General features: G+C 37.6%; 1 protein-coding gene across 1 annotated transcript; it reads right to left on the bottom strand.

Annotated features, from left to right (window-relative positions):
* Window positions 1-2740: 2740 nt before the first annotated feature.
* On the bottom strand, window positions 2741-3195 carry LOC143561297 (uncharacterized). Its single transcript, XM_077049418.1, has 2 exons — window positions 3186-3195; window positions 2741-3075 (listed from the first exon to the last, which is right to left on the bottom strand). Exons 1-2 carry the CDS (start codon window positions 3193-3195, stop codon window positions 2741-2743), a joined length of 345 nt encoding a protein of 114 aa, XP_076905533.1.
* Between the last annotated feature and the right edge of the window lie 23768 nt (window positions 3196-26963).

Raw genomic sequence — 26963 nt, 5'->3', positions numbered from 1 at the left:
GTGAAGGTAGCGATGGACGGGGTCCTGAATAGATGACTCGACGATAGTGATCAAGTGGGCCCCGTCCGCTATCATGGCCTAGAACTGGCCTAGCCGGGCCTCCGTCAGCCAAAACCCACGATCCAGCTGGGATCGCAAAGTATAACCCCGGATGCTCGTAATGAACTCCGGGGTCTGGACCTCCTCGGCGGTGTAGAAACCGGTGGCCATGGTAAAGTCCGAGACGGACATCTCGAACGTCTGCCGGCCAAGAGCAAACGAAACCACATGCGGTTCGAAGAAGTCGGTGGGCACATGTCGGAATGTAGAAAAGAACTTACGAGTGAGCTCGACGTACTATTTTGAGTCACACGAAAGGACCTGGGCCCACCGAGCTCCTAACAGCTCCCAGACCACCCCTCCTTGTCCACTGCACGGAGCAGTGTCCAGTGAATCGTACGATGTCGGAGGAGCTACATCGCCATGAAACGGCAATACATGGTCTGCTCCTCAAATAATGATGCAAACCGAAGCACTATATGGGGGGTCCGGAGACCGTCACCCACAATATGCTCCCGAACCATGTCGGGAGTAATAGGGATTTCATCCCCATCGTACCTGATGGCCTGTGTCAGTCGTACCACGAGCTGCGGGGGATCTGGCTCTCCCCGCGGAGCGGTGACGGGACCGCGCCGTCCCACGCCCAGCGACGCTGGAAGATCCAGGTACATCAGACATGGCTGAAAAATAGCAATAAAATATTTGGATAAAAACGACAAAATTCGGGGATATCCTCTATACAAAGCCGTAAAGCCAGGTGTACCCACCCGAATGGAGATTGAGTACGGACGGGCAACCTAAATCGATTAACGCACAACGAACACTTGAAACCCCAAAACTCGATAAAGAAACAAACTAAACAAGACTCGACACAACTAAACGAACACAAATTGACTCTAACGAACAAACTCACCTGACGCCTCGAAAAATGTGCAATAAACTGATCGAAGTCGGTGCTTATACTAATCGGACGGTTCGGGCTTCATAATCCACTCATATTAAAATATTATTAAATTAGTAATATTATATTATATATATATATATTAAATATTATTAAAATACAAAATATTATTATATTATTTCTATTATTATTATTATATACAAAAATATTAAAATATTATTATATTATATTATATATTAAAATACTCAAAACTTGTTTTTATATATTTTATATTAAAATATTATATATGTTAAAATAATAAAAAATATATTTTTTTAGAATCCCAAAACTCGATCTATCAACCGAACCTTTAATTAACAAACCGACAATATTCCCGCCAAAAACCCAACAATGACAAAACAAAATATACAAAAGTTACACTTTAACTAATTTTTTTTCTAATCTAAGCCTCGATTTAACACTCGAACTAACCATCTAACATGACCAAATCCTATCCAAAATTAAACTAATAATCGATTAAGAATTACCTAGAGAATCGGATAATATATTGAACAATAAATGAAAATGCGCTGGTGAGTGCCGGTGGTGACGTTGGTCAACAGTGATAGTGGTGGTGAAGATAAACGGATGAATAGATGGTGTCGGTAAGTAGTTGGCAGAAGTGGCGGTGAATAGATGATGGTGGTGAGTGGAGTTAGTGGCAGTGGAAGTAGGCTATGGTGATGGCTTATGATGATGGAAGTTGGTGATGGAGATTGATGGTGGTGGTGAAGGAGACAGAAAGATAGTGGGGAAGAAGAAGAAAGGTAAAGAGGCGGTGATGGTGACGGTTAATATAAAAAAATTTTGCATTACCGATGGTCTTTTTATGTGTGCTACCCTGATGAATATTATTAGAGAAAAGGTAGGGGTCGTAGTTATTGAACGGATTAGTATTTTATTGACTCTCCTTTCCCTAATATGAACCTTGAGTCATCAAAGCCTTTCTGACTCTTCATGGCCCGGTCGCCCTACGTGGCTGGTGCTTCAAAAGGCGGAACTCTCGTCGTAGTTTGGCGACCTAAGGGGTGGAAACTTTTTGTTATCTAAAGGCGAAGATTCGGAAGTGAACGAACACTCGGCACAGCGGCTCCGCGCACCTGCTGACACCTTTTGAAGCACTTTCTAGTGTGCACTTTAGTTTTCGAATGTCTCGTTCAACGTCACGAGTCTACAAGCCTTTCTAATTTCAGTGCTCGCCCTTTGCATCGGGCCTTTAGTCTATCCGATGGGTCATGAAGGTATGGGTCGCGATACGCGACCCAATTAGGGGTTAATTAGGGTTTTAACCCCATCGCCTATCACGATGGGGTTAATGCTGGTGTCATCGCGCTACGCGATGACGTCATGTGTCAGGGATGTCAACACGCCCATCGCGTATCGTGATGGGGAGTTAACCAGACCCATCGCATAGCACGATGGGTCCCAGTTAACAGACAGTTTGTACTGATTTTGGGCCTTGACATTTTCCGACCCGACCACTTTTCCACATCCCGACATCACCCTGAACGCGTTTCCGAAGTAAAAACTTGCATTACGTACCTGGAAAGACGTGAAATTAACCAAACGCTTACCGAACCTTCATGACTTGATCTTCACCAAAAACCTCCCCACACTTGTAATTTGTTGCATAAAAATCGAGACACCAGTCAAAATACGACTCAATAGACTGAAAATAAACTAGAACGAACTTACAGATCCCAGGTTACCTCACTGTCAGCGCTGATTTGCGTGTCTACAGCTCGATAATGCCTCAATTTTTCAATTATCTTGCATGCCCTCCATCTCCAAGTATGGCTTTAAAGGATATCTATTGACCACTTGTCGAATGTGGTCATCAAAATCCTCAATCTCAAACTGCCCGTGATTACCAGCTCCAACTATCACAAACTGGCTCGTCCACTTACTATTCAACTTACCCGGGAAAAGCTTCATCCTCGTGTTGTATAACCAAACCTTTTGACCAACATCAAAGCTTTTTAACCGGATCTTCACGTCATGCACTTTCTTCATCTTCGCCTTATAAGTCGATGCACACTCGTACGCTTCATCTCGCAACTCCTCGATCTCGCACAATGCTAATTTCCTAGCTTTACCTGCATCATCATAGCTAGTATTAACTTCCTTTGTGGCCTAATAAGCACGTTGGGCAATCTCAACCGATAAGTGACAATCCTTTCCATAGACAAATCTATATGGTGTGTACCGGTCGGCATTTTATAAGCAGTCCGGTAGGCTCATAAGGTGTCGGTCAACTTCGTTGGCCAATCCTTTTGGTTCTTCCGAATGGTTTTCTGTAAAACATGTTTAATTTGTCGATTCGACACCTCAACTTGTCCACTCGTTTGTGGAAGGTAAGGAGTTGCAACTCTATGATCCACCCCGCATCGTTTAAGCAACTTACCAAACTTAAAATTTTTGAAATGAGATCCCCCATCACTAATAATAGTTCAGGGGATTCGAAATCTCAAAAAAATGTTGCTTTGAATGAAATTACAAACTACAAGGTGGTCATTGGTCCTAGTGGCTATTGCCTCGACCCATTTAGACACATAGTCGATGACCACTAGGATATATAAATTACCATAAGAGCTCGGGAATGGGCTCATGAAATCGATCCCCCAAACATCAAAAATATCAATAACAAGGATCGGTTTCAAGGGCATCTCATCCGTCTTGGAAATATCAATAACAAGGATATATAAATTACCGAGTTGTTGACACTTCAAACAACATGTCGTGAACTCGTGAGGGTCCCGAAACAGTGGTGGCCAATTAAATCCACTAGTTAACACTTTTCGCGCTGTTTTCTGGCCAGTAAAGTGACCACCACACACAAACGAATGCGCGTGTTCCAACACCGATCTAACATCCTCCTCAGGAATGCATCGCCTAATCATTCATCTGATCAGTTCCAATCTTGAATAGATCCGGGTCATCCCAAATGTACTGTTTAGCCTGTGACATTAAATGCTTCCTTTTCCTCCTCGGCCAATGCTCCGGTAAGTCACATGCAACTTTAAAATTAACAATATGAGCAAACAATGGGTTTTGGGAAACCGCTAAAATCTGTTCATCGGGAAAAGACTCGTTAATGCACCCGTCCCATTCTCCATCTTCCAACACAATCTGGGACAAATGATTTGCAATAACGTTTTCTCCCCCCTTATTATCCCGAATCTCCAAATCAAATTCTTGTAATAGCAAAAGCCATCTGAGTAAATGCGGTTTCGCGTCCTTCTTATCAATGAGGTACATGACGGCCGAATGATCAGGATAAACAATTACTTTACTACCTCAAATATTAGAACATAATTTATCTAGAGCATATACTACCGCGAGTAACTCCTTCTCGATTGTGGTGTAATTCAATTGAGCGTCCGAGAGGGTTTTACTCGCATAGTATATGGCAACGGGTCTCTTTTCAACCTGTTGACCCAAAACAGCCCCAACTGCGTAATCACTCGCATTACACATTATTTCGAAAAGTAAATTCCAATCGGGTGATTTAAGATCCGGGCTTCAACCAGCTTTTGTTTCAAAATGTCAAAGGCTTTAGCACATTCGTCAATAAAGTCAAACGGGGCATCGTTTAACAATAAATTACATAAGGGTTTGGTAATATCACTACAACCCATAATGAACCGTCTATAAAACCCGCATACCCTAGAAATGATCTAATGCCCTTGACATTCGTGAGATGAGGCAAAGTAGAAATAACTTGAACCTTCGCTCGGTTCACCTCAATCCTACGACTCGACGCGAAATGGCCCAAAACAATTCCCTCTTGGACCATAAAATGGCTCTTCTCCCGACTAAGAACCAAGTTCGTTTCAACACATCTTTTCAAAACTCTTTCGTGCTTATTTATACAAGACTTAAAAGATGTGCCGAAAATCAAAAAGTCATCCATGAAGATTTCCAAAGACTCCCCCACCATATCTAATAAGATACTTATCATACACCTTTGGAAGGTGGCCGGGGCGTTAGATATCACGAATGGCATTCGCCTAAAAGCGAAAGTACCATACGGGCAAGTAAACGTAGTCTTTTCTTGATCCTTAGGATGCATAGCTATCTGGTTATATCCTGAATATCGTCTAAAAACAATAAAATTTCTGACCTGATAGCTTTTCAACAATCTGATCAATAAACGGAAGCGAAAGTGATCTTTTGATGTTGCCGCGTTTAGTTTTCGGTAATCAATGCAAATACGCTACCCGGTTACCGGACGGGTGGCAACCTCGTTACCTGAGTCATCTTTAACGACTTGGAAGGCCGCCTTCTTCGGTACAGTCTGAGTCAGGCTCACCCACGTGCTGTCAAAAATGGCAAAAATAATCCCTACATCGAGCCACTTCAGCACCTCCTTCTTCATGACCTCCCGTATGCTCGGGTTCAACTGCCTCTGTGCCTCATGTACGGGTTTCACATCCGGATCTGTCAAAATTTTATGCATAACAATCGAGGAACTAATCCCTTTCAGATCCGCGATGGTCCACCCTGTAACACCCCGGATTTAAGTGGAATACGTTTGGGTGTAACGTACAGTTCACCCATAAGCTCGCAATACTATTAAAGCGACAATAATTATATTAAATTCATTTCATATCATCAAAAGTACATATATTGTTCATAAATAAAAGAAAACGATAACATTTCATTGTGAAGTAAATAAGTTCTTTATTTCAAACATCCTAAGGTAGACTAATGATCTTCGTCCTTAGCACACCATCGATTCAACCTGTAGCACGTTGAAAGTAATATATTTTGTCAACAATTAAGTTGGTGAGTTTTCATAAGTTTTTGTGCATATATATATATATATATAAAACTCGCGATTCAACAATCCTCATGCAATAAATATTCAAGCGTAAAGTAAATGAAATCAAATAGTGTCGTCCTCCCATTCATTTAGCCGAATCTGTTGAAGTCGGGGAAATGAGAAAGTAAAGAACCGAAGTCGTAACGTTAAACGGCGCGCGCGGGTATGTCCCTTCGGACGCTCCCACTATGTGTATGTGTTTGCGTTTACGTAACTTCCACCATAAAAACAATAAACACGTTGCAAGTAAGTTCAAGTATAATCATAAACAATATGCATGAATAATATTAACATGTACGGTATTCGGTTTGTAAACAAGCACATAACTAATGAAAGAAAAACTTGTGACGTGCTATCCCCAAAATATTAGCGTTAATATTGGGTTATGAAGAACTCACTTGGAATGAGGAATACGGTAATGAGAAGACGGTAAAGATTAGAGTAAGCTAGTTGGTCCCGCGAGAATTCCCGACAATTTGTCCTAATTATTAAAGCGTAAATGAAATAAATACTTAAACAACTAAATGAACAAGACACAAAGAGATGGGTTTGCAACGGATTTTGGGTCGTTAACGTATTAATTATACTTTATAGAATATTGATAAAGACGTAATTAAATTTTATTAATTTTTAATCATTAGAAAATAATTAAAAAGTCATATTTGGTTATTAAAGAAAATCCTTTATATAATTTATACACCGACATATGAAAATGATTTATGTAATCTAAAATAGTTTTTAACGGGGTTCAATTTAGTTAATCAAAGAAAGATAAGAAACACATTTATTATTATGGTTGTTGTTGTTGTTATTATTATTATTATTATGGTTGTTACTTTTAATGTAAAAATAAAAATTATAGATATATATAAATGATTATGCGTATTTATATATTTATATATATATGTATATGAAATTTATTTTAGAAACTTATCGGAGTTTGGTTCGTTTAAACTAGTGTAACAAAAATATGGTTTTAATGTAAATATAGTTTTTACATTAATTAAAACAAACAAATAACAAAAATAATATAAAAACTGGACCAGGGGGTTCGAACCTGCGCCCCTGGCTAGGTTAAGTGATTGGCGTGATATGCACTGGCCATCTGAGCAAGTGTCTAACTCGTTAATATCCACAAAAAAAGAATATATATATAACCAGTTGTTCAAACAAAACCCCAAATCATATAAACCCTGATCAATAAATCCCGATTAAGGGTCTTGTACCCTCTGTCGATTAAAATTGACACGACACAGGGGTTTTAACAATCTTCAAAAACCGACCCTAACTCATATAACTATTACCTTTGATGAAGACGAATTGAACGAGATTGTTAGACTATGGTTTCAGCTTGACAAAGAATCCAAAATCGATCATACACAGCTTCAGGGTTACAATTGGATGAGGGATTAGCTTCGAAATAGTTAGAGGATAGTGTGTTCTCGTTCAATTGCGTTTGATTGTGTATTTATAGTCTTACAGGATCAGAATTAGCTGCGGTCATAGTTCATGTGATTTTTTATTTTGATAACTCGATTGACCGACTGTTACTTGTTGTTTATGATGTTATGATTCGCATCAGTTACGGATTATTCCAAACATCATGATTTACGGGATTATGGAATCAAAACGTAAGGGATGAGGAGCCGGCGGTTGACGGGGGAAAAAGGGAGAAGGAGAAACAATACTATTTTTTATTTTTTTAAATATTTACACATAGGCCCCTGATCTTATGTTGTATGGTCAAATATGGTATGGGTTATAGTGTAGGGTTAAAAGCGTACATATTCGATTCTTTAATGATTTGTTAATACAATACGGACAAAACCGAAAGACATAATTAATACTTTGAGGTCTTTAATAAATATGGAGATCCGATTACAAGACGCGTAAAAAAAAAACAAATACAATTATTAAAACGAAAATGACGAATGTCATAGCATTCCCAACTTTTAGGAAATTTCTTCCCGAAATTAGGAATTAACATCCGTCGCAAAAAGGTGCAGATACTTAGTCTTCATTTGGTCTTTACGTTCCCAAGTGAATTCTGCACCGCCTTAGATTCCCAACGAACCTTGACCGAAGGGATTCGGCTACGCATGGTTTCCTTATCTATTCGATCCATTATTTCCACCAGTCTCTCAACGAAGTTCATTGTCTTATCGATATGCACTTCGTCGAGAGGGATATGAAGGTTCTCATCGGCTAAACACTTTCGAAGGTTTGAAACATGAAACACGGGATAAATGCCTTGAAGTTCTTGCGGAAGCTTTAGGCGATAGGCTACATCTTCGATTCCTTCAAGAATCTTAAATGGACCAACAAAACGAGGTGCTAGTTTACCCTTCATGCCGAAACATACCACTCCTTTCCAAGGTGAAACCTTGAGAAGGACAAGGTCACCAACTTCGAATTCCAAGGGTCGTCGCTTATTAGCGTAAGGCTTTTGGAGACTTCTAGTAGCGAGCAGGTTATTACGGATTTGAGCAATTTTGTCAGTGGTCTCTTGCACCATTTCAGGTCCGGTGAACTGGGATTCACCGATCTCGTTCCAACGAATAGGAGAACGACATTTGCGGCCGTAAAGTGCTTCGAATGGAGCCATTTTGATGCTCGAGTGGTAACTATTGATGTACGAAAACTCAACCAACGGGAGATGAGTGCCCCAATTACCACCAATGTCAAGTACACAAGTTCTTAGCATATCCTCAAGGGTTTGAATGGTTTGTTCTGATTAACCGTCCGTTTGTGGATGATAAGCGGTGCTAAGATATAGGCGGGTTCTTAAAGCGGTTTGAAGCGATTTCCAAAAGTGGGATACAAACGACCATCACGGTTAGAGATGATACTCAAAGGTATACCATGACGATAAACAATCTTGTTAACATAGATTTGAGTGAGCTGATTGATTGCAATTTTCTCTCGAATGGGAATGAAATAGGTTGATTTGGTTAACCGATCGATGATTACCAAATGCTATCATGCTGCCTTTTTGTTGTTGGAAGTTTTGTGATGAAGTCCATCGTAATGTTCTCCCACTTCCAAACTGGAATAACAGGTTGCATGAGCAAACCAGAAGGCTTTTGATGCTCGACTTTTTACTTTGGCACATGTTAGACATTTCCCAACGTAGATAGCGATAACCTCCTTCATGCCGGGCCACCAGAAAGTAGTTCGAAGGTCTAAGTACATCTTATCCGCATTGGGGTGGACAGAATATCGTGACTTATGAGCTTCGTCCATGATAACTGTGCGAAGATTGTTATCTGGGACCCAAAGACGATTAAGAAAGTAAAGCAAACCATCACTCTTGGTTTCAAGTTGGAGTTCAGCACCACACGACATCTCTTTGTACATATTGCCTTCGATGACCGAGATGTGTTGGGCCTCAAAGATACGTAGCTGAAGGTCGATTGGAATAATTGTTGATACATCATTCGAGTGTCTCAGTCTTTATATTATTATTATATTAGATTATTAATGTAAGGGCATTTTGGTAATTAAGCTCATTCGCCTTAGTTGTAAGGCATATTTGTTACTTAGTAACGAACATGTCACATTCGTTTAATGTAAGCTCCATTTGTTAACCAAGTCTTAACGAATGTGACAAACGAATGTGGGGTTATTCGTTTATGTAATGTATCACGAATGAGAAGTCTCATTCGTAGTCTTTAATGTAACGAATGACACATTCGTTAAGGGTTAACTTAACGAATGTAGTCATCTCTATATATAGTTGTAAATTATCATAATGTAATAACAGTTCCATTTACAGTATTGCTATCTCGTTACGCTGCCCAATTTCCTCCAAAACACACACACTTCACACACACTAAAGTAATTGATTATTCTAATTTTATAATCATGAATCCGAACATCATGATGTCATCCATGATCTAGATCCAGCTCGTTAAACGTTTTCACAAGTGGTATCAGAGACCCTGATCTGATCTTTGTGACTGTTCGTGTTATAATTGTATTGAATCTGTTCGTAATTCTATAAACTCAGTATGAATTGAACGATATTCACATGTTAATAGTATTTCGGTAAAACAGAGAGTTCAATTAAGTTTGAATTACTCTGAATTTGATTGATTAAATGTATTAGAAGTTAGGATTAAAAGTAATTAGACTGAGTTTGAAGGTTAATTGAGGTTTTGGATTGGTAATTGGATTGGATTTGAGTTTTGATTGAGTTTGCGGTAATGGCGGGATTGATTTGTTGTTTGAAATGGTTTGATTCGGTCCGGATTTGGTGTAGTTGTGTTCGGTTTAAGTCCGAATTGGCTCGGATTGGAGTTCCGAGTTGATTTGGATAGGTTTGGTGGTGAATTGATTAGACCTGGACAGGTTTGAAGATCTGAACATAGATGAGTGCACATTCGTTAGGATGAATGTACATTCATTAGGTGTTTGATAGGTCATTCGTTAGGTGTCATAACTGATCATTTCTTCAGAATTCATTCATTATGGAAACAAGTTACTGTACACATTCGCTAAACCTTTTGTCAGCCATTCGTTATTCAAAACACATTCGCTAAGACACTCATTCGTTACTTAAACACTTTCGTTAAAAACCTCATTCGCTACTCAATTTCCTCAATCATGTGAATAGTGTTCCGTTCATTCGTATACTCATTCGTGTGAACATAAGTTTATGATTTTATCAATTTCAGTCCTTGACTTTTTGAAATTGATAAAACATGTCTTCTCCTGACCCAGCTTCGTTTTATGCTCTTGCTTCGCAAAATGTACTAATGCAACAAATGCTCACCTTGGATAATGAGATCGGATCTCATAACAAATGTCTAAAAAAAGTATGACATGAAGTGCCAAACTTCATTGAAAGACAGCCAGAATTTGACTTTATACGGAGGTTCGTTGCCGACAAACAACATAGGCTCAGTTCCTATTACAGCGTTCTACTCACAGAGTTCTCCAGATGGAACTCCTAGTTGTAGTACGACCCCTAATGATTGCTTCATGGCATCGGGATCGAGTTCAGGATCTAGTCAGTCTAGCTCCCTGCCAAACGTGAATATGAAAGAGGCGGAGCAACAGTTCGCATTTATATGCGCGTTTATAACATCTTACGAACAACTCATTGGGAGTAAGATAGCTACGAGCGAACTGACTGATGAAGATTACGATCAGATAGATCCGGATGATCTCGTACTCATGGACCTTAAATGGAATATGGCCATGATAGTTCGTAAAGTAAAACGGTTCATGCAAAGAACTGGCAAAGATCTACCCACGTTAAACAAGAGGGTAGGTTTTGATAAGTTAAAGGTAAAGTGTTATAACTGCAATGAATTTGGACACTTTGCTAAGGAATGCCACAAGCCTAAAAAGGAGTATACTAGTTGAAAGAGCTTGGGTAAGGATCTAGATCTTATGATTACAACGATACATGTTGAACAATATACGATTAAGTTCTTGTGATACGATAGAATGTGAATGTATGAGTTGAGAGGAAGATCGGACAGAGTAACGAGAGAGAAATGGCAAAATATCAGAACTGTTATATTAATGATAAGTTACAGGGTATTTATAGGGGATGACCACATTCGTTAAGTTAACACTTAACGAATGTGTCATTCGTTACAGATACTTTAACGAATAAACATACTTATTCGTTATACTTTAAATGATAGCGAATGGCCCACATTCGTTAAACTTGGTTAACGAATGAGCTTACAATTAGACGAATGTGTTACATTCGTTACGGGGTAACGAATGTAACTTACATTAGAGCGAATGGCCCATTTAGCCATATTTACATTAAGAACCCTATACTTTAGACTTATTACATTAATGCCCTGATAAAGATCAAGACGTACAAAACATGTATCAACAAACTCCCCCTCGTCTCGAGCTCTTTATCTACTTTAACACTGGAACATCTTCGTCTTCCAGTCAACGCAGTTATGAATCTTGTATGCATAACAGACTCAACAACCTTCTGAAACTGCATAGCAAGTTCATAATCTCTTACATTAGCAAATCTGATCTGACTCGTAAATAACACATCATTGTCAGACTCAGATAGGTTGACTAGCCACATCGGATCAATAACACGTATTGTCTTTGTGTTAGAACCGTAACCATAAACAATCACCGCTTCACCTGTAATATTGTCGTAGTACCAATAATTGAACAAGGTGAAAAGACTCTGAGGAAATATCTTCATGGGAACCCTCTTTATAGTCTTCGGCGGCTTGACTAGCCACTTCTCTTTTTCTTCTTGTAACCGACGTTCTTCTGCATCAAAGTGCTTAGTAGTGAAAAACGGAATACCTGAATTAGTGTTGTTGTCGGTGTAAAACTCAGGATATTCTTCAGCAGGAACATCTTCCACTTCCACTTTTTCAAAATCAGGTACATTCCCATGAGGAATACCTGTATCAGTATTATATTCCATCTCCACATCTACGTTCTTACCCAATTCCTCAATCTCATCATCATTTAGATCCAGAAGCAAGGCAATTTGTTCTTTTGTTAAAGAATGATCAACAAATTCTCCTTCTTCGATCTCATCAGCATTCACCATACTTTATACAATCCCATCCATTCCTACAAACAGAAGCATGTTAACTGAAATAACATCTATTGGCTTGGCTCTCGTGTAATCTTTATATGGAACAATCTGTAGATTACTAGCTTCAGACCCACCACCAACACTCGCATCAGTCTTATTACCCGCCGATGGTGTGGAACTTCCGCCCGGTTGCTTATCTACCCCACCCCCTGCACCATCCTGATCGTCTTCATTATTCTTCAACTTCTTTAATTCATCTTCTTTGCATGTCAGTTGAAGAATAATCTCATCTTGCTTATCTAATCTCTCCACCTGAGCAACAATTAGGGCTCGAAGTTCCCTATTATCATGTTGAGCCGATAGAAGATGCCTCAGCAAATTCCGTTGTGCTAGCTCATTTGCAGCTCTGTCTGCTTGCATTTGAGTGTGCTGTAAATGCAACAGATTCATCATGTGAAACCATTGAGCATTAGGAGCCATGTGATAGAAATTAGGATCACTGGTTGCATTGGACCCTGAGGACGATTGAATGACATAAAAGAATGCTAAGGCCTCGGCAACGGTGTTGGAGTAACAGGAGTAGTTGGATGTGGTGTAGGCATCTGTGCCAATACAGTATGTAATATGTCTCCAAAATGAGGATCAGGCCTCACAGTAGTAGCCAAAGTCAAAGTTGGAGGCATTGGAGACGTAGGCATCTGCACAAGTGTTGGAGAACAAGGAAAATCTGTCATTGTAGTAGGAGTAGGAGATCGTGGAATCTGTGGAATTGGAACTGGAGAAGTAGTAGAAGAAATAATAGGAGTAGAAACAGCAGTAGAAGGCACAAACAGCTGACTCGGTATCTCAATACCGAAACCCCTTCTAACTCGTTGTTTCTTGGGTTTCTCCCCCTTTTCCGTCATCGGTTCTTTACCTTTACGCTTACGCTTTTGTTCATAACTTAACTCGGCTTGTGGTCCTGGACCACCATCACCACCATCATCTCCACCATCACCACCATCACCACCTTCACGTTCTGAATCGGAATCGTCATGAGCCCAACGATCATTAGGTGGCGCGACATAATCAATATTTGCTAGATGACCAATCAAATGTTTAAACTTTGGTCGATCTGCCAAACTCTGACCTCTGTACGATCTCAAACGTCGCATCGTCTCTTCATTCATATGATCGAGCTTCATCACGTCTGCTTGATCTTTTTCCAAGTCAAGTACCAGATCATTTATCATCATTTGTAAAAATCTGGGATACATTAAAAACTTATGTCTGCTGGTGATGTTTTCTTTCAAATGATAATAAACCAATTCTGAGAAATTGAATGGTTTATTAAGAACAAGGGCAACAAATGCAGATTGAAACATCACTCGGCACTCGTCAAATCCACCCTTCGTCCACCGAGACAATGAATCAATACATGAAGCAGATACTTGTATTGTTCACACAAGTTGGCTTTGTTGTACATAGATCTGCCCAAATCACCATTATACTTTACACGGCCAAATAATCCTCTGATCAATGCTCTATTGAATTAACATCTGTCATCAAATGTGTCATTAAATCCCAGTGAGTCTCTGATCACGCCAATATCAATCACCACCCGTTTTTCTTGAATAACCGCATCTATATAATTATCTTCTTCATTGAACTTAGCAGTATTCCAGAACTCTTGTATTATCTTCTGATAAACAACTATACGGGTAGAAATGGCCTTGTAGATTCTCGAGCGAATTAGAAAACTAACCATTCCCCCGAATATCAGAGAATCTTCAAAGTTCGGCTCAAGATAGGCACAAATATTATGGCTCTTGTTCCATGACAGCATGACAGGAGATTGAACAGGTTCAGCTTGAACTTCAGTCTGTGGCTTAGGATCATTTTCTGGTTGTTGCTCGGGAACTGGATGTTGAAAGTTCTCTTCTGCCATTTTCTATTAAAAAAAAATTCAGCAAACTGTTTAAATACATCATACTGATTTAACGAATGAGCATCTCATTCATTACTTTATACGAATGAGACATTCGTTATACAATTAATGTTTTACATTCATTACAAATAACGAATCATACTTATACGTTAAGTCATTCGTTATTGTAACGAATCAATGTGTATTACTTTAACGAATCAATTCTGATTCGTTACACTTATTTGTGATCAAATACACTGTCCATTCGCTACATTAGCGAAACAGATAGTCTTTCGTTAACAATTTAACGAATCTGACCTGATCATTCATTACAAAGGTAACGAATGTAAATTAAATTTTATTTGACTATCAGGAGTCAAAAATTAAATTAATTTTGACTATTCAAAGTTAAAGACGATGAATATCAACGACGTATCAGTTAGTTTCCTAACAATTTTCACATTTAAATCCAATGACATTTGTCGGAAATCAGTTTTATATCTTAATCAATGATCATTGGAACTAATGGTTATCAATCTATAAGTTTTTACAGTGTGCAACTGTTCGGTTCTTAACCAGTTAGAACATCACTCAATTAACACATAAAAACCCGACGAAAATCCATAAGACTCATATCATTGAGATCGCCAATACATGTATAACACGAATATGTTAATCAATTGCGATAATAAGCAGGTACGAAATATTGGAAAAATTTTGCAATAGAACGTCTAGGGTGATAGTGAAATAGGAAAATGGCGAATGAAACGGCATTCGTCAAACATTGGGATTTTAACCCAATAATTTCATAACGCTCGAGGTCATTCGTTCAAAATTTGAACTAACGAATGACCTCATTCGTTAAATTAATAATCCTGATTCGTTAAACTTTTCAACAAATAAGATTCTCATTCGTTAAAAATTTTAACGAATCTTATTTTACCTTCTCTTATTCGTTAACATTTTAACGAATAAAGAAGTTATTCGTTAATCTTTAACGAATGATACATTGTACATTCTATTCGTTAAATGTTTAAACGAATGACCTCCATTCGTTATTCACAACTGAAGCGAATGTCTTTATAACGAATGAAAAACTCATTCGTTATGTTTAAATAACGAATGGCTTTACATTCGTTAAACATTTTAACGAATCACCCAATTTTCCTTAGAGAATGAGACACAAATCTCTTTTAAGGAATTAAATAATATTAAAACCAATTAGGGTTTTAACACTGAATTAAATAATCAGTTAAATCCAATTTTAGGGTTTAATCGCATACATTAAAATGCCCGATCAACCAAGGATCAGTAATGTTTAATTTAAACGGATTTTTACGTTAGAACCACAACTGATACCAGTTGTAAATACATTAAGCACGATTAACTTACAACTTTTTGGGGATCAATCTTTTTCTTTTTCCTTCGAATTTATTCGCTAGCTTGGTAAATCGAAACTAAAGCAGAATTGAAAAGAAATAAAGAAAAAAAATCTTTTTGGATTTTCGAAAATTTTCAAATAACAAATAACGAAAAAACAATAAACGACTAAACTATTAAAGCAGTACATATTTTTATGAGTTGAGCAAGGAATCATATTGACGAAAATATCACTGAGTAACACTCCAATTTCAATGATTATTATACGCGTAACCCAACGATGATTGCAGATATAATTGTCCTCTTAAACTTTTCACAGACTTGTCGGAAACTTTACGATATGCTTTAATTTGGTTCAATTAGGCACGAAACCATATATGGACCCCATCAATTAGATATAACATTTCTATCTCTTATACAGTGAATATCACATGTACGTTTTTCTTTTGATTTTCCAAATTTTGATTAACTGTGACTCATGCAAAAATAATAAAAAGAAAATAAAGCAGAATGTCAAAATTTTCCCTTAAGGTCGGTATGACTACACGCAAATAAGATTCCATTTCAACAGAATAAAAAGATAAAAATAAGTTGAAGTTACATAAAATCTTAACTCTCAATTCGGATAATACCGTATTATCGTGCGGAAAAAGTCCAAGATTTTATACGAAACACCAAGAAAAATAAAGCAGAATACCCAAATATTAACCCTCAGGTCAGATAATCTTATCGTGCAGGAGAGGATCCAATATTTGAATAAAAATAAAGAAAAAAAAATAAAGTTGAATTTCTTTTCAAAATAAAATAAAAACAAAGCAGAATTTTCTTCAAAAATGAAAGCATGCACACACAGTAATCATTTTAACTTTTGACTTTTCTTTAATTCAGATATAGTATCAATCTTTCAAGATGTAATTCCACTAGGTTCGGCATTCATTATCTTTATATCTTATCAGTTCCTATATAGTCTGTCAAGCCTATCTTTGCATATCATATTGCTGGCCTTATGGTAATTTTTAATCTAGTTTATTCATGTATTAGATCAATCCCATCAATGTACTATCATTTTCCCTTTTTGCTTCAAAACTCATTTTGAGGAGCATTTTTCACTGTTTTTGTATTTTTTTCATTATTTAAATGTTTTTGGAGTTTTTAAATTTTCTCTGTACAAACAGAAACCACAATATTTTTGAAATTTTATATTTGTCTCCCCCTAAAAACAACAAAAATCGAAAAGAAAACAAGAAATAAAATGATTTAACCAAGCTTTTGAATATCCTTTAAAGATTTTAAACCATTTATACCTAGCAGATATTGAAAATGTGTTTTGTCAAATGCCTTAGTATAAAGGTCAGCCTTTTGAAAATCCGTATGAATTTGATCAATTGGTATTAATTTCTTTTCAAAACAATCACGTATAAAGTGATAACGAATTTCAATATGTTTGGTTTTCGAATGGTGAACCGGATTTTTGGTGATTGAAATTGCAGCAGAATTATCAATATAAATGGGAGTATTAAGAAACTTCAAACCGTAATCCCGCAAGTGTTGCTGGATCCAGAGAACCTGTGAGCAGCAACTCGAGGCCGCCACATACTCTGCTTCGGCTGTTGAAGTTTGAGACCGTTTTCTGCTTCTTACACTGCCAGGAAACAAGCCGGTTTCCAAAGAATTGACATCCCGCTATTGTAGATTTGAAGTTGATCTTGCATCCTCCATAGTCCGAATCAGTAAAGGTGGTGAGATCGAACTTATCGTCCTTGGGGTAACATAACCCGATGTCAGGATTTCCCCTCAGATAATGTAAGATGCGCTTTACTGCCGCCAGGTGAGTCACTCGGGGACTCGATTGGTACCTAGCACACAAACAAACAGCAAACATGATATCAGGTCGAGATGCAGTCAAATACATAAGTGATCCGATCATAGCTCGATATAGGGTTGGATATACAGTATCCTCTAATTCATCCGGTGATAAATTGTGACCCACGGGAAGAGGTGTTGATTGCCATCGGATATCTTGAATCGGGTCACGACATCGTTCACATATTTCGTCTAATGGATAAAGATCCTGATGTCAGACTGGTGAACTTGCAAACCCAAAAAGAAACTTATCTCTCCCATCGAACTCATCTCAAATTTTGTCTGCATTGTCTTCTCAAAGTCTTTACATAAGCTGTCATTTGTCGAACCGAAAGTAATATCGTCCACGTAGATTTGGATGAGGAGCAGATCATCACCCCCGTTCTTATAGAATAATGTACAATCCACAGTTCCTCTCTTGAACCCACTTTCAATTAGATGGTCAGCCAACGTGCTGTACCAAGCTCTCGGGGCCTGATGTAAACCATAAAGAGCCTTGTTTAACCGATAAACACGCTCGGGAAAGTCTGGATCCTCGAAACCAGGAGGCTGCTTCACGTACACTTCCTCATGAGTAGCTCCATTCAAGAACGCCGATTTCACTTCCATTTGATAAACCTTAAAATTTTTGTAGGCTGCATAGGCAAGAAAAATTCATATAGCCTCCAGTCGTGCTACCGGAGCATATACTTCAGTGTAATCTATGCCTTCTTGTTGATTGTATCCAAGTACGACCAATCGTTCTTTGTTTCTCACGATTACCCCACGGTCGTCCTTTTTGCACTTAAAGACCCATTTAGTTCGAATCGCCTTTTTTACGCGATCGAGTTTATCGATTAAGTCCCATACACCCAGTCTTATAAACTGTTGCAGCTCCTCCCGCATAGCTTCAACCCAAGATGGTTCCTTGAGTGCCATTGCAACACTAGTCGGTTCTATCTCTGATAGGAAGCAGGTGTATTGTGCGATACTGAGAATACCCGAAGAGTGCAAATCCACATAAGCACAAACTATCGAATCCTCAGTAGGAGATACATTATAATTAGCTTGATCATCACATACATTAGCCAATTGGTGCCTTGTACGAACCCCGTCGTTCACATCACCAATTATCTGATCCTGTGGATGCTGTGAATGAATCCTTGAAGAAGGATTTGTAGGAACAGATACATTATCATCAGCTTCAATCAGCGTACGATTTTTTCTTTCAGACACACCGTTCTGTTGAGGAACATAAGGTGCACTGAATTCCCGATGAATTCCTTTATGAATGAAGAAGAAATCCAATACATCATTCCTAAATTCAGTTCCATTATCACTACAAATTCGTCTCACTTTCAGTTTATAAAGTGATTCGATCTTTGTGATAAGATTCTGAATTAAGACAAGAGTCTGATCCTTCGATCCCATAAATAACACCCATGAGTAGCGTGAGAAATCATCCGTTACTACTAAACAGTAAAAATCTCCAGCAATGCAAGCACGATTCACCGGACCAAAGAGATCCATATGAAGTCGTTCCAGAGGAGTAACAATAGTGTTTGGTGACTTGCTTGGATGTGATTTCTTCTTTTGTTTCCCCTTCTTTCACGCGACGCAGTGATCATTGAACTTGAAATTCTTGAGTGACACACCATCCACTAAATCATTTGACATTAGAAAGTTCATCTTTTGTAAGTGGATGTGTCCCGTGCGTCTATGCCAAAGAATAGAATCTTTCTCAGTCGCTTTGGATACAAAGCAAGTAGCTGAGGGCGAAACTTGTACATCATAACTCATGTCAAGTACATAAATATCATTTAATCGAGGTGATCGCATGACAACCATATCTTCAGGAATTGTGTATCCCGGTTGAAGAATAACACATTCCTTGTCGGTGAATATGGTGGTAAATTTCTTATCGCAAATCTGTGACACGCTCAACAGATTATGATCCACCTTTTCACAATAATTAACCTTTTCAAACGTTACTTTTCCGTTTGAAACTTCTCCCTCTTTCGTAATCATTCCTCCTTGGTTACCAACAAACGCAACATAACCCCCTTGAATATTTTTGATGTTATTAAGAAGATCCATGTTGCCGGTGATATGCCGAGAACATCCACTATCCAGTATCCATTTGTGATTAGACACGGACCGAGATGTACCCTGCACAAACAAGTAAAAAGATTAGTTCAAAAAGGCAGCCCAAGCCTCAATCTTGGGCTCTCCCTTTGATACTTTAGGAGAATCATTTAAATTAACTCCAATATTCGAGACTTGAGAATATGTGACGGTTTTCTTAGTTTTCTTCTTTAAGTATCCATCATGTATTCTTCTCGAATCAACATTTGAACAAATTGGTTGAACACGGTCAACACATTTGGTTGCTTCATTATCCGAATCAATCCGAATAACCTTCTTCGGATTAATATTCGAATACATTATAACACACTCATCAACTTGAATTTCTTTTAAGTTTGATAATGAATGAATCTTTTGAGTTGATGAGTCTTTGATGTCATCAATTTTTGTTTTGCACTTTTTGGAAACATGACCCGGTTCACCACATTTGAAACATAATCGAGAGTCCAAAGTGTTTCGTGGCAAAGTACATGTAGTCTTTGATAGCAAAGATTTATGAATATCATCTTTGGGTTTCTCAAATGTAACTTTCTTCGGTGTTTCATGTTTAAAACCCCTTCTTTTCTTATAGAATTCAAGATTTGTTAAATTCGAAGAATTTTCCAAACCTGACGATTTTATGAACGTGATAGGTTTAAAAACATTAGTTTTTGGTTTTTCTTGAACATTAACAATTTTTGATTGATAAAATTTTTGTTCAAGTTCAGTCATTTGTGAAGTGTCATCCTGAAATACACTTTCAATCATTTCAGGTTTAAGAAGATTCAAAGGAACTTCTTTGTCAGAAAACACTTTTGACAAACCCTTTAATTTAAAAACTTTTCCATTTGATGATTTTAGTTGAGGATTAACGAATTGCATCAACTCCTTATCAGACACCGAAGGCTTGTCTGATTGAGATACATTAGATTTTTCTTTAGGAATTACTTTAGGAACGTTTGTTGTGTTTGAGGAAACACCCGAAGTCTTTGAACCATACACAGCTTGTTCAAAATCTTCGGGTTCACACAGAATATGATTGTCAATTGGAATATCTTTGTTTTTGACAATCACATCTGGTTCAGGCAACACCTCGATTGAACCATCCAATTCGTTTTTGGTGAAAATCTTTTTACTTTCAATATGAATTGGTTCACGAGCAGGACCAGTTGTATCAACACTTTCAGATTTATCAGTAGACATATTTGAAATTTTTTCCACATTGGGAATGCTACTGTAATCATGTTTAAAAGGAGGTGGAATTTTGACGTAACCCAAACCTGCTTTTCCATTTTTCGTATGTGAATGATTAACCTCAATTATTTCATTCAAAAGAAATGAAGAATCTCTAAATTTTCCAAGCTTATTATTCAATTCCATTATTTCGTTTTCAAGATTGGAAATACAGGTTCTGAGTCGAAGAATCTCCTTCAAATGTTGATCAACTTCAATCATTTTACAATAAACTTTAGTTTTAAAATCATGATTGCTTTCAGACAGTTTTTGAAATTTCAGAGTTGATTGCTCTAGAAATTTCGTCTTCTGTTTATAGCATTCATTGATCATAGAGTGATCTTTTGTGAGTGTATTGTTCTGAGTTAATGCTATTTCAAGTTTGGCTTTTAATACATCACATTCAGTACAATCATTCACTTTTGATGAAGGTTCAGATACATTAGATTGAGATTTGTGACATACCTCATCAATTCTTTGGCAAAATGGTCAAATTCCTCGGCTTGTCACATTCTTTGGCTTGTCACATTGCGTGAGCCAGAATAGTCTTTCCTCGGCTTGTCACATTCTTTGGCAAAATATTCAAATTCACCAAAATTATAACATTTTACCTTCAGCTTATCAAACCCGACCCTTTTGTTCAACGTAGGAAGATCTTTTCCCGTTCGTTGCATAAACCTTTTGACTTTACGAACGATCATAGCCATGTTCCATTTTAAATCCATTAGCTCAAGATCGTCCGGGTCGATTTGATCATAGTCTTCATCTGTGAGATCGCTCGTAGCGATCTTGCTTCCAACCAGCTGTTCATAAGAAGTCATTAACGCACACACAAAAGCAAACTGTTGTTCAGCTTCTTGCAGATTTACCTTAGGCAAGCTTGATGCATGAGCATTTGAGTTTGTAGTCGCACCACTAGCCATAAAACATACATTAGGTGGACTGTTTACATTAGAATCCTCTTGGGATTGAACAAAGAACGCATTGATTGGCACTGAACTTGAAGCATTATTTGCTGGTAATGCACCTCCATAAAGTAAAGGGTTTTGGGTTGAAGACTGATGGTTTTGATTCTCCTTCAACGTATTTTGACGTTTGATATCAAATTCCCTTTCTTCAATCTTGTTTATAAATTGCACAGCTATAAGTTCAGAGTTCTGAAAGAAACCGTTCTCTTTTAACACGAACCAGAAAGTCGAATAAGAAGAAGGTAGAGCATTCTTCATTGTATCGATCTTATCTTGTTTTGTTGGCTCAAGATCGACACTAGACATCTCAACAATCAGATGATTAAACCGGTTAATCATCTCTTCCACCGTTTCATTTTTCATCAAAATAAAATTTCGAAATTGAAATTTTACAAGAGTCTTTTTGCTTTCAAGAGTGTTTCCCAAACTCCTTGTTTTCAACGTTGTGAACAACGAAGCACAGACTTTGATAGTACTCTATTGATGAAAAATGTGTTCTGGTAAAGCCATGGTAAGAGTTGAGTATGCTTTTGTTTCACTTTCAAAATCCTTAAGCTCTTGAGTCTCATATTCTTTAAAAGGTTTTGGAGTCCATCCCGCATTGTTATTACCAATCAATGGTGCTAAATATACATTGTCGAGAAACCGGACACTACTAGGATGCACGGATCCCAAGTGAGCACGGAACCTCGGTTCCCAACGAGCAAAATCCGACAGTTTTAACAACTTGGGACATTTGTTATGACTTCCGATCTCATTATCCATGGTTAGCATTTGTTGCAGTAATACGTTCTAAGATGCTAACGCATAGTAAGACGCATTTTGTGCAGCCATAATGAACCAACTGTTCAAACTTCAAGGATGAAAGATGTCAAATCTTCAAAGTTATTCGTCTACTGTTCACACGAACGGACATAGTAACGAATGAGAAAGAAGATTAACGAATTACTTTAACGAATGAGTTATTCGTTAAAGGTGAGTTACTTTAACGAATGAGATATTCGTCAAAAGTGGATTACTTTAACGAATGAGATATGAGATATTCGTTAAAGATGGTTTACTTAACGAATGAGTCTTAGCGAGCAAGACTCGTGAGCAAGACTTAGATATTCGTTAAAGATGGTTTACTCCTAGCGAGCAAGACTAGCGAGCAAGACTTAGATATTCGTTAAAAGATGGTTTACTCCGAGCGAATAAACGGTTTAACGTTTATTTCAAACTTCAAACTCATCTGAATCACACCGAATGAATCTTCAACAGTTCAAACTTTCAATTTCAAACTTCAAACTCATCTGAATCACACCGAAAACACCTAAAACTTAGATCAAACTAAGCCTAAACCAAATCCGAACCTCACTAACCTAGTCCGAACTCACAAACATCTACCAGACAGATTCAATTCCTTTTTAAACAGTCTCTGTTTCTCAAATTTCCAAATTTCCTTAAAAACTCAATCAATTCATCATGAAATGCATCAATGGAATACACTTATATCACCTATATCAACGAGTTGTATCGTAGATCAGATCCCTTGGCTCTGATACCACTTGAAAGAGCTTGGGTAAGGATCTAGATCTTATGATTACAACGATACATGTTGAACAGTATACGATTAAGTTCTTGTGATACGTTAGAATGTGAATGTATGAGTTGAGAGGAAGATCGGACAGAGTAACGAGAGAGAAATGGCAAAATATCAGAACTGTTACATTAATGATAAGTTACAGGCTATTTATAGGGGATGACCACATTCATTAAGTTAACACTTGACGAATGTGTCATTCGTTACAGATAATTTAACAAATAAACATACTTATTCGTTATACTTTAAATGATAGCGAATGGCCTTCATTCGTTATCTCATTCGTTAAACTTGGTTAACAAATGAGCTTACAATTAGACGAATGTGTTACATTCGTTACGGGGTAACGAATGTAACTTACATTAGAGCGTATGGCCCATTTAGCCATATTTACATTAAGACCTCTATACTTTAGACTTATTACATTAATGCCTTGATAAAGATCGAGACGTACAAATCATGTATCAACACTGGTCCACGTAATGCTGATCCTTACCTGAAAAGAAGAAGACGACAGAACGGGATCAGGTCAAGGCTAGTAGCTCACAAGCCTTGGTCGTAAATGAAGGGCTTGATTGGTCCCAAAAGCTGTTGGGAACCAAGCAAATATTGCTATGGTGGAACCTACTGAGCAGTTTGAAGACGCTAGTGGGGATAATTTATCTGATGATAGCTACATTTCAGAGTCAGAAACGGATTTTGACAGTACGAGTGTTGAACAAACTGAGTCGTTCGCCTGCATGGCGAAAATTGAGGAGGTTTGTACAAATTCGTCTTTTTATCTGTGAATGAGTCACACGAGACAATTAGAACTCAAGTCGTTACCGAATATGAAAATTGTTGTGAACTCAAGTGTAAGCTTGAATATGCTTTGCAACAAAATGATCTACTCGTGAACGAACTTTCAATGTTGAAAGATTGCCACAGACAAAAACCAAACTTTTGGATTAATCGACATTAAAAATCAAAAATTTATCAGTGAGTAACCACGACTTGAAAGCCGAGGTTAATTGTAAACTAATAATCATTGACAACATTTTCAGAAAATTCTAAAACAGAGAAGCAGTATTAAAAAACTTGAAAATGAAGTCTTAGAACTTAAGATCAAAATTGGTAAATTTCGAGACTCGTCGTTCCTTTTGTACGAAATAATTGAAGTTAACCACTTACAGCAAAAGAACGGGAAGGCTGGTTTGGGTTTCCTGGAAGTTCCTCCATCATTTAAGAGTGATTACTCAAGCATTCACGAGGTCGTTAAACCATCTACAACCATGGAAAAGCCTGAAATTAATCATAAGAATACTGAAAATGTTGAAACAATGAAAACTAAGTCTCACGATTCAGTACACATTAAGAGTAACCCAGTCTTCACTGAGAATGAACTGGATGGCTCGATCGAGGAATTGAATGAACTAGAGGAGATTGTGAAAAATAAGAACACTCCTTTTGATAATCACATCCTCTGTGAACCAGAAGAATTCGAACAAGCAGTTTATGATTCGAAATCTTATGTCAATTCATCGAACAAACCAGGGGTTTCTATTAATGTAAAACAATCAGACAAACCAAAGGTGTCTGATGAGGACTTAATGAATTTTTTAAATCCTCAAAAAGAGTCTAATGTAAACAAAGGACGGGTGTTTAAGATGAAAGGTCTAACCAAAGTTTTTTCGGACAAAGATGTTCCTTTGAATCTTTTGAAACCAGAAATGATTGAGAGTTTCTACAATGATGACACGTCTAAATTTACCGAGCTTGAGAAAGAGTTTATTAAGTCAAAAACATCCAAAATTCAAGCTAAACCAACTGTGACTAAATTTACACCTATAAAATTTGTCAAATCTTCGGGTTTGGAGAGTTCGTCAAACACTACAAACATTGATTTTACAAAAATAAAAAGGGAAAAAAAGACACAGTTTCAAACTTGGTAACTTATGACACTCCGAAGGTTGAAGTTGTTCAACTGAAGCCTGAAATTAAAAACAATGTTGCACCATAAAAGGTTTTAGATACGCTTCTTTGTTTTAAATGTGGTGAAACAGGTCATGTTGCGAAAAAAATATAAGGCTAAGATTGAAAATGTCAAACAAACAACAAAAGTTAATACTTCGGTTGTTGACATTAAATGGCAACCTATGGAATCTCATGTTGACGAATCTTTCATAATTTATTCAAACATTAATCCAAGAAAAGTGGTCCGGGTTGATGCTTCTAACGTATCTTGCACATCGTTTAACCGTGTTCAACCGATATGTAAAAATACTGATTCGGGAGTGATAAGGGACGGTTACTTGAAAAAGAAAGCCAAGAAACCGATACTTATTCTCAAGTGCCTCAATCGTTCCCGAATTCAAGTCTTAAATTAAATATTTCTCCAAAATTATCAAAAGGAGAGCCCAAGACTGAGGCTTGGGATGCCTTTTTGAACTAATCATTTACTTCGTCTGCAGAGTTTATCTAGGTCTATATTGGGAGATAAGTGGATATTGGACAGCGGATGTTCTCGGCATATTACCGGAAACTTGGATCTCCTCAAAAACTTTCAACACATTTGGGGAGGTTACGTGGCTTTCACGGGTAACCACATGGGAATGATTACCAAGGAGGGTGAAGTCTCAAACAGACGAATTACGTTCGAGAAAGTAACTTATTGTGAGAAGGTACATCATAATCTGTTGAGCGTCTCACAGATTTGTGATAAAAAGTACACTACCATCTTCAATTATAAGGAGTGTGTAATCCTTCAGCCGGTATACACCATTCCTGAAGAAATGGTTGTCATGCGATCTCCCAGATCGAATGATATTTATTACATGAGTACTAATGTAACAATTTCACCTTCTGAAACTTGTTTTTTCTCAAAGGCGACTGAGAAAGACTCAATTTTATGGCACAGACGTATGGGACGCATCCACATTTGCAAAATGAATCATCTAATCGCGAATGATCTTGTGGATGGTGTGTTCCTGAAATATTTCAGATTATCTGATCATTGTGTTGCCTGCATGAAAGGGAAGCAGAAGAAGTCGCATGTGAGCAAATCGATCAATTCGATTGTAACTCCACAAAAACGACTTCACATGGATTTATTCGGTCCAGTGAATCGAGCTAGTATAGCGGGTGATTATTATTGTTTAGTTGTTACCGATGACTTATCACGTTACTCATGGGTCTTATTTAAGCGGTCTAAAGATCAGAAACTGGTTTTGATTCAGAACCTTATTACTAAGATCGAATCGCTTTACAAACTGAAAATGAGACGAATTCGAAGTGATAGCGGTACTGAATTTAAAAACAACGTGTTGGACTTCTTCTGTATTCAACATGGAATACATAGGGAGTTCAGCGCCCCGTATGTTCCTCAACAAAACGGTATGTCTGAACGGAAGAAACGAACATTGATTGAGGCGGCTAGGACAATGCTCGCGGATTCTAAGCTTCTTGTTCAGTTTTGGAATGAGGCTGTGAATACTTCTTGTTACACGCTTAATCGTGTCCTAACAGTTAAGAAGTTCAAAAAGACCAGCTATGAACTTCTTAATAACCGTAAGCTGAATTTAAAGTATTTGGAGCCATTCGGGTG

The sequence above is a fragment of the Bidens hawaiensis genome, unplaced genomic scaffold (assembly GCF_021521415.1).
Source record: "Bidens hawaiensis isolate Kalapana, Puna unplaced genomic scaffold, B.hawaiensis_p1.1 tig00020652_1, whole genome shotgun sequence".
NCBI classification, from domain to species: domain Eukaryota; kingdom Viridiplantae; phylum Streptophyta; class Magnoliopsida; order Asterales; family Asteraceae; genus Bidens; species Bidens hawaiensis.
Note: the sequence above shows the minus strand (reverse complement) of the source record. Positions and strands in the feature narration are given on the sequence as shown.